General features: G+C 28.4%; 2 protein-coding genes and 1 non-coding gene across 3 annotated transcripts; all 3 read right to left on the bottom strand.

Annotated features, from left to right (window-relative positions):
* Positions 1-1,844: 1,844 nt before the first annotated feature.
* LOC111041255 (isovaleryl-CoA dehydrogenase, mitochondrial) lies at positions 1,845-7,921 on the bottom strand. Its single transcript, XM_022325475.1, has 9 exons — positions 7,572-7,921; positions 6,942-7,031; positions 5,064-5,285; positions 4,700-4,861; positions 4,379-4,541; positions 3,293-3,386; positions 3,061-3,151; positions 2,433-2,601; positions 1,845-2,362 (listed from the first exon to the last, which is right to left on the bottom strand). The coding sequence occupies exons 1-9, from the start codon at positions 7,701-7,703 to the stop codon at positions 2,229-2,231; spliced, it is 1,257 nt and encodes a 418-aa protein (XP_022181167.1). The 5' UTR covers positions 7,704-7,921; the 3' UTR covers positions 1,845-2,228.
* A 1,467-nt stretch (positions 7,922-9,388) lies between these two features.
* Positions 9,389-13,675, bottom strand: LOC111041257. The gene is made up of 3 exons (XM_022325477.1): positions 13,352-13,675; positions 12,028-12,290; positions 9,389-11,558 (listed from the first exon to the last, which is right to left on the bottom strand). Exons 1-3 carry the CDS (start codon positions 13,381-13,383, stop codon positions 9,745-9,747), a joined length of 2,109 nt encoding a protein of 702 aa, XP_022181169.1. The 5' UTR covers positions 13,384-13,675; the 3' UTR covers positions 9,389-9,744.
* Positions 13,676-14,301: 626 nt separating this feature from the next.
* On the bottom strand, positions 14,302-14,422 carry Trnal-caa. The gene is made up of 2 exons: positions 14,385-14,422; positions 14,302-14,347 (listed from the first exon to the last, which is right to left on the bottom strand). It is a non-coding gene; the product is annotated as a tRNA-Leu (tRNA).
* Between the last annotated feature and the right edge of the window lie 328 nt (positions 14,423-14,750).

Raw genomic sequence — 14,750 nt, 5'->3', positions numbered from 1 at the left:
TTATGTATAGGCATATGAAATTTTCGATTATTATTTGTTTTTTTTTAAATTAATGTTGATAACAAATTTTTCACTCTGACATAAAACTTGTAAATGAAATGCAAGGTTCCTTTTAAGTTGTTGATAGTGCAAATTAAAAAAAAAGTTGAGCGTAAAGCCATTATATTTTTTTATGAGCATTTTAAACATAGAATTTTTACACAATTCGTAAAAATCACTAAAATTAGCAAATTATATTTAGTTAGAAATTCATACAAATTTTTCTTTTTATATCTAAGATTTAAAAATTTAATACAAGATTCTTTATAAGCTTGTCTACCTTTATCAACAAAAAATTTTTTTCCCGGAAAGTCAAATTAAATTTTTATGAGCATTTTATGTTGAAATTTTTACAACATTGGTTATTCACTCGATTTTTCTTGTAGCGATTTTCTTATATTGTTGTAATTCAAAAACAAATTACTGTGAACACTTGTAATTTACACCATATGTTTATTTCATCAATTCTCATACTTGATCAAATATTTTGAAAATGTTAACTAGTTCTAAGTTGTTGACAGACATTATTTTCAATTTTCATTTTTTTCATTTTTTTTTCTTTAAATGTCAATAAAATTTTATTGGTCGGGTCTAAAAGCATGAAAATTTAATACAAGACTCTTGATATATTTGTACAATAGCAGTTAAAGTAGTCCAATTTTACATAGTCATATTTAATAATTTTCCAGCATCACCGATAATTTAAGAATAATATTAATTAAACTCACCGGCTACCATATTAAATATTAATAATAATTAATAAGTCATAACAATATAAACTATCCTAGACTGACATACCATATCCGCTCAAAATCGTTTTTAGTAAAAAATTCTATGGTATTATTGAATTTAAATTTAATACCACCCATTACAGCGACCTCCTAGACAACTAATAAGCAGAGCGACATCCACCTACCCGCTTTTTTTTATTACGTATATGATTTTGATGCATGTTTTGATTAATCAATGGCAACCAATAAACGAAAAAAAAAATACTAATTTCTACTAATTATTTCTCCTATAGCCATATATATTATAACTTATATTATATAATTTATAATTATTATTGAATATATTCATTTATTTTATCATAACTCTTAGTTATTTTTAAAATATTTTAGATGTAAATATAAGGAAATATTTTCAAGTAATATAAAAAGATTATTTTAAAGTTGTATACCGTATGATAGTCATAAAATATTTTAAAGAAAAATGTTTCAAAATATTTACCAAGAAATATTTTTGTCATGACTATTAAAAAATATTTTGTACTTAAAATCATCACCAAAATGCTATGCACCAAAAATATCCTTCGTAATTCTCAAAATCTCTGTACCGTGTGAATCTAGATGATCATCCAGGTAACCACTCAAACACACACAAAAAATTACATTAAAATCGGTCCAGTCGCTCATTAAGACACGCATAAGAGACATAATATATTCATTTATTATAGCCTATAGGTGCATTTAGATTTAATTTGGTTATTATTATTTAATGTGAAAATAAAATATCTATAGGTAGGTACTGCAAATGTGTAATCAAATACCTATTAAGTATTAGACAATATTATACTATTATATATATACCTACCTAGGGTGGTTCTTATTTTTAAACTTTTAAATTTTTGTGACCGATCCCCCTAATTAGGTTCCAATATGTATAAAAATGACGCATACAAAATTTGAGCATAATTGGATAAGTTTAACCCGTACCCCAAAGCTCTCAAAGTTTAACATTATTAATATTTTTTAAAAATTGAGTAATTCATAAAATTAATGAACAAATTAAATTATAAATACATATTTTGTAAGGAAAAACGAATTTTAATTTTATAAGCAATTCAAAATTAGTCACTAGGTACCAATACTATATATACAGTTATAATGTATACTTTTTAAATATATAAAAAATGAATGAATTAAATCAAAATCATACAAATATACAACATACCTGCACTGTATAGTGTATACCCTGTTTCAAAAGAGAACACACCAGGCGGCCACCGGAAAAACCGATTTCCTTACGTAAAGCTGGTGTATTCTCTTTTGATACAGGGTATAGGCACAACGTGTATTTAAAATTAAAAATGTAAATACATTATAATAATATACGCAAAATCCATTTTAACGTAATCGGTGGACGGTGATATTACCAACTGTTGAAATGTTATTAAAAACACAACCGTTTTAAGAGTATTCTTTGTTAAGCGATCTGCCAATAATTAGTCTTCTGATTTCACTGGTCCCTGCACCAATTTCATACAACTTGGCATCTCTCAGAAATCTGCCTGATGCGTAATCGTTTATGTATCCATTTCCGCCTATTATGTCAGTACAAAAAAATATGCTTAACGATAATCAAATTTTTGGAGGTAAAGCTATGATACTTGCCTAAACATTGTATTGTGTCCAATGCCATCTTAACAGCGTTTTCAGCAGAAAAAAGTATCACTCCAGCACAGTCTTTGCTGCACACGTGACCTTTATCACAGGCTCTACTTACGTTGTATAGATAGTTTCTAGTGGCACTCAATGTAGTATACATATCAGCGATTTTAGCCTGAAATGTATTAAAGAAAAATATGAGTAATGAGTAAATATATATGTTTAGATGTATTTTATAATATAATCTATTTGATTAAAAGCCAACTCTGTATGAATAATATGTTGTTTTTTTGTTTTGATTGAGGACACGCCGATGAGCGGCTATAAATGCAACTCAGCCACACCTTGGTAGGTAATGTGTGAAAATTCGATTTTATATAAAGTCATACAAAGCATTGTATAAACCATTATAAGTATTTCAATAAATAAAAGTTTAACATATTTAAAGATAACCAAAGACCAAACATTTCACTATTCTATTGAAATTATCCGGAATAAATATTAAATCTTTCATCTGATATATACCTGTATTACATATTATACTATTATACTACATATTATAAGCAATATATATATATAATATCAAACAATATTTTTAGTCTATTTTAATATTTAACATTAATTGGAGGGGTACCTGAATTAATTGAAACTCTCCAATTTTAGTATTGAATTGTTCTCTAGAATGTACGTAATCAAATGTCAAGTCTATACACGCTTGCATTAATCTAAAATTTAGACATTACAAAAATTTAGAAAACATAATTCATACGTATAAAGATACCTACAGAAGTACAGGACTTCTGAATAAGAGCTTATAATAGCGATTAATGATCTAATAATTGATATATATTATTGATTCAACATACCCAACAGGCCCGCCAGCAAGCACCATCCTTTCCAAGTCTAGACCGGACATTAAAACGTATACGCCTTTATTTTCCTCACCTAATACATTTTCAACTGAAATAAACATAAAATAATATAAATATACGGTCATGTTTTGTAGAATTCAATACTAAATATTATAATATATTCATACAGTGCGTAGCCTGCAGGGGGATTCGGGTGTTTAAACTCTTCTCACTGTCTCCCCCTTAATAATTAATGTGTTAATTATATTATTTATTTACGAAAACTGTAAAAAACTTAGTTTAATTTATACTTAAAGTCCCCCTCTTATAATCCCGGATACGACACTATATTCATAGGCGAATAGGGGGAGGGGGGGGCTTGGCCAATGTCTTAAATAGTTAGTAATTTTTAAATAAATATATTTTAAATTGATAGTTATTAAACCTTTCTACATATATGGTATACACACACGGAGGACGTCACACTCCGAAGTAGTGTCTCTGTCACACAAATCTACTGAACCGTAAATTTGCGTTCAGTAGAACCAATTCGTTAAAAACCAAAAGAACACAGATACAATTGTGAACTTTAAGTAAGTTTGTTAACAAGTTAATACACGCTAATATTTAAGCTAACAATATAAAATTGGTTCTGCTGAACTCAAGTTTTATATGTCTTACGTTATACGAGTATAATAATGTATTATGGTGTGGCGGTGTCTCTACTAGAATCACAGCCTGACTGAGTGGTTCTATCCACTTTCAAAACAGCTTTTGCTATGTTGTTCAATTTTTAAGACAGAGACAACACATGTGGATGTAGTGTCCTTTTCATTATAATAATATTATTTGACATCTATAACGGTATGCCAAGGTATAGCTAGGATTAACCGGGTATATGTATGATTTTGAATCTTTGGACTTAGAATCCCAAAATTAATTTTACATAACTCACCACTTTAGTTTAGTATTAAGTATTAAAATCTAGATAACTAATAGGTATAATTGGCAAATTGTATTGCTTTTAAAAATTACAACAATTTTTGAGTACAAACAAAATTGTACCAACTATTTCATTATTTATATCTTGTGTATATTTACCAGGTACTTTGCAATCTTGGAAAATAAGTTCACAAGTGTTTGAACCTCTCATGCCAAGTTTATCGAGTTTTTGGCCAGTAGTAAACCCTTCAAAAGTTTTCTCAATTATAAATGCAGTAATACCATGCTGCTTTTTAGCATCTGGATTCGTTCTAGCGTACACCTATATAGAAAAATATTACTTTGAATCGTAATTAATAATAATAATAATTATATAATTATACAGGTACGTTTACATTTTTTATTTTAATCCAGTTGGAAATTGTACAAACAATAATATTTTCATACTAATTTTTATCATAACCAAATAAAAATGTATACCACTAGCACATCGGCGTCTGGTCCATTAGTGATCCAAAATTTACTACCATTTAGAATATAATGGGATCCTTTACGTTCTGCTTTTAACTTCATAGAAACTACATCGGAACCCGAGCCGTGTTCAGACATAGCCAGCGCTCCAACAGCTTCACCTTTGCATAACTGTAAACCAAACATAAAATATTGTTCAAATTATAAATTATGATCCAAATAACACGGGCCGTAGTAATTATATACGTATATATTATTATGATCAATAGTATTATAATATTATTAACGCACTTTTACTTAAATTCTTGATTAAAGTTTAAAAAAATATATGTATGATCGTATATTCGTATAAAGTGTATAATGTTATACAAACCCGTGGTAAGTATTTGGCCTTTTGTTCTTGCGTACCGTTCAATCGAATTTGGTTCATGCAAAGGTTAGTGTTAGCAGCGTAGCTCAAGCCCACAGATCCGCTGGCTCTAGAAATCTCTTCCGTGGCAATTACATGATCGGTATAACTGCCTCCGGTACCTTCGTATTCTGTTGGAATGGTAATGCCCAGAAGACCTAACGATCCCAGTTCCAGCCAGCATTTCTGTGAAACAATTTGACAACAGACCAATTATCGTGAAAATTGTATACATGACTTAGGTACCTAGTTAGATACTTATGTATTATATATTGTACATTTATACATATAGAAAATAACTGAATTATTTAATATACTTAAATGTTACATAATCGTGTATTCTTGTGCAACATTTTTCTTACCCACCAAATGTATTTTAACACATTTCCGAAAAGACCAAAAGAATTATATTTACGTTCCTGTTCCTAAAAATAAGGAATTAATTCACTTCCTTATTCCTTTACAAATTAAAAGTTTAAAACATAATAGAATTCATTCCTTCATTCGTTCTTCTAAAAAGGAATCAATTCTAGGAATCGTTCCTTAACAACACTGAATTAAAATATGAACTTGTATGTAACTTTCGATAAAAACAAATCATATGAAGTCCAGAAGTAGCATTAAAATCTAAAAAAACTCAAAATATGCAAAATAAAATGTTCAATTTGTTCAATTCCCTGAATTATGAAACAAATTTTAAGCTTACTCTGCTATCACTAAGAATTTTTTAAGAAATATACAAACGCCATAAAATCCTAACCCAGAACCCTGGTAATACATTTGAATTAATTGTAATGCTAGTACAAAAGGCACAAGGAAAGGAATTTGTGGGACAACGGGGAGATAACCTCCCCCCCACCCACCTCTGAAGAGTTTATATGTTGGCAATATATTAAATATTATATTTTATACAGGTAAGTATAGGTACATAGAAATATCAGCCCACACTCCACCTGCAAGAGGAATCAAAAGTTTCAAAACACATAATCAATAATGAATAATCATTAAACGTCAGTGTGTATTATACTAATACGTTGAGATACATTTATTTATTTGGTTTCATCCAAAAAGGTCGGTAAACTATAACCGAACTTCGAACACTATTTTTAATCTACAAACCAGATGTATTATGAACGTCAAAAACTTTTACTTAGTTTACCAGAAATGGTAGAAATACTACATTTGATTTTAAATTGTGATTCTAATCAACCGAAATGAAAAAATGACTGATGTTTACAAAGAATATGAAATTACTATTGTTATTGTAACATATACTGACATGTAAAAAAATTATTATGTACTTGTGAATGGTACTTGGCTAACAGAAATTTCTTTTAGATATATATTTTACAACTAAAAATATTTTTATGAACTTAATTATAAAGTGTATGGTTTTTGGATACAACAACCATAAAAAGTGTAAGCTGGTTTGTTCTGTATTTTATCTATAGGGAACATTGTATGCATTTTAATATTTTATTTATTTTTATATGTATAAAAGACTAGTTTAGCAAGTAGTTAGCTACATTTTATATTTGGATATGAATATAATAATATGATAATGTTTAATAATATTTACTGAAACAACAACGCATTAATTACAATAACGTTATATGTACGCAAATATAATATTATTATCTTATTCGTTACCTTCAACTTGTTCAAGAATAACAACTAACGAGAAAAATATTAACTGTCTACATATTATTACCTAATACCCACGTATACCATGTATGTAATACCTTCTACAAAATAGGTATAGTTGGTGTAGCTAATATAATACTTATATAGGTAATAATAATATGTTATACATTTAACTCATACAAAATAGCATTAAATTACCCTTAGGTCATTGAACGTGTTTGTCTTGTCTATTTCAGCCGCTTTTGGTGCTATTTCTCTCTGCGCATAATCAAAAACGGTTTTCCGTAACTGAAAATAGGTAACCCAAATTAATAAAATTTAATGTCAACAATCTTTTATCTTAATTCTATAGTTATATACCTCTACATTAATATATCCCAATATGTTAATATCAGCCTACTAATTTTTTGCATCTCATTTTATGTCTATTCAAATATTTATTAATAAAGATACCTACCTATTTTACTATTTTATATATTATGTATTTTTGTAAATCTCTATAAATTCTAATAACCAACAGTTAAAGATTTATTGATAAATATTATGAGATTCATCTTTATTTTATGATAAATATTGATCTTTAGTCTCTACATAATGTATAAATGTCAACAATACGAACTCTTAATTAGCTGTACCTTACCACTAAAATACTAAATACTAATCAATAATAACCTTTTATTATTATAATAAAATCACGTACCTATTATTAGTTATTTTATTTTATAGTAAACTTAGATCTACCTAATTATTTTGTAAGTATATCATTTTAAAATTTATAGTAGGTATCTTAGAATATTTTTTTTTATTCATTTAAATATTTTGCCTTACCTGAATTTGTTCATCGTTGAGGTTAAACAAAACATCGTCGATTGGATAGTGCGACAAAAATCGACGTGCTATTGTTCGATGACAGAAGCTTGTATGTAAAAAACTGCCAATTCTAACAACTGAATTACTCATATTTTGGGCTGTTTAATCCGTGTAGGCAAACTTATTATAATGTACGATTAAAAATTTAAAAAGTAGATTTATAATGTAGGTACCTATGTATATTATATTATAATCATAATATATTATTAAGAGGTATATTATAGTCAATTATTGGATATACATCGCGCATGCCGTATAGATTATTGAAACTGAAAGTGTTTACCTGCCTGACTGCAGTGAAATTAATCATTATTCATTAAACAGTTAATAAGACCAACCCACAATTATAGTAAATAACCAATAGACAGGAGTAAAATAGGTAATAAAGTACAAGCTAATAAAGTAATAACTAATGAGTACCTAATACACGTGATCTGTTACCGAATACCGATTAGATAACTGCAGTACACATGTATAATAGTATGTTATTTTATTTAATTTGTTCACGCAATAATAAATTATTGTTGTACGTGAAATAGGCTTAGGCGGAAATCGATTACAATTTCAGGAGGGACTAACATTATTAACAACAATGTGAGCGGGGGGCTTCGATTCCATATACGTGTATCTAATTTTCCCTAACGGTGTCCAATAGTGAGCTTTTGGATTTGACTCCGAAAGAGCGTGTGGAACGCGACTCCTTGCGCCTTACGGAATAAAAAACAAGTCGATTTTTTTCAAAAAATTATTGTTGATGTATACTGGCTAAAAATAAATAAATAAGTATAAAATGTAATTAAAAATATAAATTGTATATTATGTATGTATACAGGTTTAAAATAGGTAAATAATCTTTAATTTAATTCAATTTAATTTTTTTGAACCCCATCAACACGGAAATACTGTGAACACTGAAAAATTTCATGGTCCCAAGCTGTACAATTAAAAAGTTATATTTTAATTTTTTGTTTTATGGGGGGGGGGGGAGCTTATCCCAGGATTGCCTCCTATGGTGACAGCACTTTGGTATATTATCTAAACAACATATCTACAGTTCATACTTCTTATTATAGGAGACTAGCAATCACTAATTGATAGTGTTGGCTTGTTGGGAAACTGATAAAGGTGTTATTTAGTATTCTAAGGTTAACAGGTTAATACGTTATTATTTGATTTTGTTATAAATGTAGGTAATAGTAAATCATAATCAAAACCCATCACTTACATATTGAACACTAATAAGCAAAGCAAATAATTTTAAATAAAACTTGCAAAATATACTTAGATGGGTTTTATTCAATATATTTTTTTGTTGATTTTTCATTAACACTTTTTTAAAGTTTCAAGTAGCCCTTGAAGTTTTATTCTAGCAGTCAATAGATACCTAAATACCTACTCTGAAGAAATTGTTTCTAATTTTCTCATTATTTTTACCTAAACATAAACTGACAACAGTAGAATATTTTTGAAAAAATAAAAATGTAATCAAGTATTCGAGTTCTATGTTAACAGAGTTCCTATTGAAATGGTTTTTAGAATTTATAAAAATGATTTAAAAACATTGTTTTTACTGATTTAACAGCTTTGGATTAAAACCAATAGATATTTGATGAACAAAGTGTTTATTATATTCTTTTTATAATTACACACAGATTATATTAATACATACATTTAGTTTAAATTATAACTTAATTGAAAAAAACAATATATGTTAATAATACTACAAGTCTTTGTTTCATATTTTATCTAAATAATATTCTTATAAGTAGTTTATATAATAATGAGATGAGATGAGATTATTTAAATAATACATAATAGTTAGTTTAGTTATGAATAATTTATAATTAAAAGTTGGTCCTTACATACATATTGAAATCCTAGATCTACGCTATAAGAAAACTCAACAGTTATTAACTATATTGTTATAATGTTGTTCACAAAAAAATAATGTCATTTTTAGAGAGTAAATTTTAGAGATATAAGTCACAAAGGAAATAGGAAACACTTAACATTTTAAAAGCTATGAAGAGCTATGAAATATTAGCTTAATCACTTTAATATCATTAGTTTTATAATACCTAATTTATAAAATCAATGATAATGCTTAATAATACTGAGAAATTTCTAGTAATTAATCACCATACCAATCATTTGCATTTTTAACTTTATCAATAATACTTTCTACTTTACTTAATGACTCACTGATTCTTCTAAGAACTTCTTCATCATTGACAAAATCTATTTTGCCAAGAATTCGTTTTAATTTTAACAAAATGTTTGTTTTCATATCTTCAACATCCAGTTTTTCTTCTTTCAGTTCATCCATATCAATTAATGACCTTTTGTTAAAAATGCCTAACATATGTACATGTTCACATATAGTTATTTCTCCTTGTGTGCATGAACATTCGTAAATATGGGCACAGATATTATAACATGCTTGACACTTGACCGTGCAATCAATGATTTTACAAAACTTTCGAGTAATTGTTACATAACCATTATTTGTACCATCTTCTAGTGTAACCCGCCACTTGTTATCAGAGAGGGGGAAAATAAGTCTAGATGGATAACACATGGCGTTTTTGTGATTGTTGGAAATTTTAATATTGATTTCTTCAATTTTTGATTTTCTATTTTTCTGAATTTCTAAGAGAGCTGTAAAAAAAATGTGCATATTTTTAGACAAATTTGGAGTAAAATGTTTTTTGTTGTTTTCACACAGTACTATCATTTGATTATAAACTGTGTTAATGTTTATCATTTGATTTAAGTTAAGAGATTCTTTTAAATAACAGAAAGCCCACATATCTGCTCTACTAGCAAACATCTGATCAAAAAATATTCCAAATGGTTTTGTTTCATTGTTCATCTTTAAGTTATTATTAATATAACTTATAATTTCTTCTTTCATACTTTCATCAGATCCATTAAAAAATAAACATATTTTATCATAAATTTCATGTTGTAAATCTTGATTTTCAATATCAGTTTGAAGCTTTTCTATTATTTGATTATCAATATATCTTTGGTTAATAACATGCTTAACTGGTGACATAATTGAACACCAACTTTCATATAAGTCATAGTTGTCATCAGTGATTAATGCTTTAGCATAAATAGAGCCCATTTTATTAAAAATTGTATTTAAAAAAAATGATTGATAAATTTTACTATCATTACACATCATGAAACATACTGGAAGCATCACATTGAATTCATCACACACATACAATACAGTCAAATACAATCGAGCACAAACCATACTCATTTCAGTCACCATGAATATTCCATCAGTTCCAAATTTATTTATCCAATTGTACTGATTTTGAGTCATAAATATTAACATAACATCATTAGGTTCAAAGTTTTCACAATTTACATTATTAGGCTTGTAAAACAATATAGGATTGTAAGGAGTTCGTTGTAATTTCATAATCCACCTATCTGTGCTGAGATCATTAATTGTCCTTTGTTTTATAAATTCTGGATGCCGAATTCCCAATTTCCGTTCAATATTCTTAATATCTTTTCTATTTAACATATGAACACGTCCCAGCGAATCTGATGCCTTGGCACGAGCAGCGTTGATGACAAAGTCTGGATGATCTCCTTGTTGAACTAATTCAGTAATTTCTTCTCGTTCACGTTTGGTCATTCTCATATGTTCAGATGATATATCATGACCATAGTGAGTAGCACACAATAATATTTCAACAGAGCCATCTTTGTTTTGGACTTCTTTAATAGATGCTGTACATAATCCTTTTACTTTAACTGGAGTACTTCGCTTTCGCACTCCCTTAGACTTACTAGTAAAATATGTAGACCGATTGCAGTAGTAATAAGAAAGTTTTTTACCATCCTGAAGTGTCTTGCAACCAGTAACGCGGACGTAACGACTATTATTTTCTTGTTCAAAGTCTTCTTTCCATGTTAGAAATTCTGAAAATGTATTTACTATTAAGATAAGTACACAAAACAGATTATTAATGTATATACATTATTCAGAGTAAAATGCACATATAATTCAAAAAGTAGGATAAGTTTTGGAGAAGAATTATCTGAGGAGTTTTCGGTAACGACTGGTCTCAAACAAGGTGATGCTTAATCACTTTCACTGTTCAACATCGCCCTAGAATCAGTAATGAGGGTAGTAATGTCCCAAGCCACATGTATGGGGATCAAAAGGACAAATAACTGCAGGGAAACCAAACACAAAGAGACCCAGAAAAAGATGGGCAGACAGAATAAAAGAAGACATGAAAGATATTGGGAGTTAGGAATGCAGAAGAAACGGCCAAACACAGAGAGGATTGGAGACAATAGGTTGTTGAGGCAATGGGCACGAAAGGCCTGTAAAAAGCCCAAGAAGAAGAAAAGATTCATAGTTTAATGTCTATTATTGTCTTACCATCTTCTAATGAGAACTTCAGACAGCGTATGTCAAAATCAATACAATGATCAAATTTTAAATGACTAATAAAGAGCTGTTTATTGTAAAATTTACATTTGCATCCTTTTTCCAAACATTGTAAATCAGTGCATTTTCTAGGTCTTTTTGTTATAACACCTGATATAGTTTTACTTCCATTGTGCATAGAATCAAGATGATTTTTTAGGCTTGTTTTATTACGAAACAAAAATCCACAAAGAGCACATTCCACAGTAGGATACCTAAAAAACATTAAAAGACATTAAATAATAATGTAAATTTGTTTTATAGTTATGATTGTTATATTTCTGGCTTTTTTTTCACTCTATAAACAAAGTTAGGTACTTAGGTATAGTTTAATATACGTTAATTTAAATTTGAAACTTTATCCTATAAATTATACAAATATTACTATATTGTACAATGCAGATAATTAAATAATCAAACACTTTCAAACAACTGTAGATTTTAACATAAAAATAAATTACTATAAAATAGGTATTCCAATGTTACAATGGCAATTGATGCCATTTGAAAAACAATTTATGTTACTATCAATTTACTAATAAAAAACATCATTAAAAAAGCCTTCAAACATTTTGGCACCAATAATTAAAACTAAAATTACACACCTACTTTGTATTTATTATGAAATGTCATATTAAAGTAAGGGTTACATGAGCCAAAGGGTTTAATTTTAAAGCAGCTGCTTCAGCTTTTCATAAGAGGTGGGGCCACCTCGTGACCGTGGAGCGATTCCCAGGGCCCAACCTCTTGGCTCTTTCGGCCACATTTTATTAGTAAAAATGGTGGGGGGATGGTAAGTACTTAATTATGAAAATGCATCATTTAAAATTTAAGTTCAGTCCGCCACTGCTAATTGCAAGTAAAATAAGATCATAAATATCTAATATTAATTTTTAAGTTGACATAGTTCAAACTTATGGTTTAAATAAGTAATAATGTATATATGTGTTCCAATATTACATTTAAATTGTATGCCAGACATACTCCATTTAAATACGAAATGTCATATGTCAATATACCTTAAAACTACCAAGTTGAATTGACCAAAAAATGTTTAATGAATCTAAATACTTTAATTCAATTATTTTATGTCCAACAAGTCAACAATATTTAACCAGACTTTATGTGCCATAACAAAATTAATCATAAGTCAGAACATGGTAAAATGGTAAAATATTGTGATTACATTCAGCGTTTTGCAGTAAAATTCAAAAATGATCTGTTTATAACTGTAGACAATACTTAGCTACTTAGGTTTTATTTTCTGCCAACTTACTTTTTAATGTTTTCATAGTCAATGTTCACCATAATGGCAATAACAATGAACAAAAATGTTCAATAATTTTAATTTCTTATAATGTTAGCGATAATCATACACTTCAGAACACAGAAATTATAGTCATTAACTAAACGACCGATATATTTGAAATCCTCTATAATAACCAACTGTGCCATGTAATTATCGAACGCATCAAATAATTGCAATTTACAATTAGACATTTGCACTTTGCGGTTTGCCAGTTTTGCACCCTTTCTCATCAACTTTTGAGTTATAAATTATGATACGATGTTCTCGTAAACATAAGCAGACAACAACTTTGTTATCAACTAAAAAATAATAATAAATAACGACAATAGAGTGATAGCACAGAATAACCGTATAAGATTACAAGAGATAAGGAGACGGACCCCACAAATATTTATTATTATTTATTACCTATAAAGAAACGTTTGCTCTTAACATACACATTACACATTAATTGATTTTAATTACTGAAAACATTATTATGCAAACAATCTGAATTATATAAATTTATATACATATAGGATTCAATGTATCTAATCTAATGCTACCATTTGTAGTTTTGTACATTGTACCATGCTGGTTTATTTTATGGTGTTGTACTGACCACGTACTTAGATATATACTATGCAGTGATGGTTCCATACATTTTTAATTCGATATTAATATTTACGAAGTATCATATTTTCCAAAGTATTTGGATACATAAAATTGAATTTCCAACGATAGTAGTTCATTAGTTATACATATATTATGTACCAACATTTGATAGAGCATTGTTTTGGGGAAGGGCTAAATAAAATAATTTGAAGTCCGTTAGCCCTCTGGGGAGTATCTCAACTACTATGATGTGTAAAAACAATTATATATTATTTAATTTCAAAACTATCATAAAAATTAGTTTTTAAAAAATGCAAAAAATTTGTCAGAAGTGGGATTCGAACCCACGCCCTCAGATGAGGACCAGAACGCTCAAATTAAGCCTACATGGTAGGCCAAGGTACACCTTGAGTCTGGCGCCTTAGACCGCTCGGCCATCCTGACATGTGTGGCAATTGCTCAAATTGAACTATCTGTATGAGCACATCGCTATAGTAATACCTAACTTGTTTATTTTTAAACATTTTTTTATTGACATTTTCATTCATGCTTTTTTAGTTCGTGTTTATAAATATTTTTCGTTTGAGTTTTATCGATAGTATAGCAGAATCAGTACACCTTTTGGTAATTTAGTGTATCTAATATTAAGTAAATTTAAAATAAATTACTGATACATTTTTGTTATAGCACATTCAATAAGTCAGTGTCGTAGCCAGCGGGTAGGCCCAGACCTACCCAATTTTTTCCAAAAAAAAAATTTTTTTGTCCTATT

Source organism: Myzus persicae, unplaced genomic scaffold (assembly GCF_001856785.1).
Source record: "Myzus persicae strain clone G006 unplaced genomic scaffold, MPER_G0061.0, whole genome shotgun sequence".
Taxonomy (NCBI): Eukaryota; Metazoa; Arthropoda; class Insecta; order Hemiptera; family Aphididae; genus Myzus; species Myzus persicae.
This window is presented reverse-complemented; position numbering and strand designations above follow the sequence as displayed.

Excerpts from the sequence above, each read along its gene's own strand:
- LOC111041255 (XM_022325475.1), bottom strand. The coding sequence starts at position 7,703 with ATGAGTAATTCAGTTGTTAGAATTGGCAGTTTTTTACATACAAGCTTC. Across the intron at positions 2,602-3,060 it reads GAGAGTTTCAATTAATTCAG|GCTAAAATCGCTGATATGTA; the intron begins GTACCCCTCCAA and ends AATACATTTCAG. Across the intron at positions 2,363-2,432 it reads GGACACAATACAATGTTTAG|GCGGAAATGGATACATAAAC; the intron begins GCAAGTATCATA and ends CTGACATAATAG.
- LOC111041257 (XM_022325477.1), bottom strand. The coding sequence starts at position 13,383 with ATGGTGAACATTGACTATGAAAACATTAAAAA. Across the intron at positions 12,291-13,351 it reads GACTATGAAAACATTAAAAA|GTATCCTACTGTGGAATGTG; the intron begins GTAAGTTGGCAG and ends AATGTTTTTTAG. Across the intron at positions 11,559-12,027 it reads GAAGTTCTCATTAGAAGATG|AATTTCTAACATGGAAAGAA; the intron begins GTAAGACAATAA and ends ATACATTTTCAG.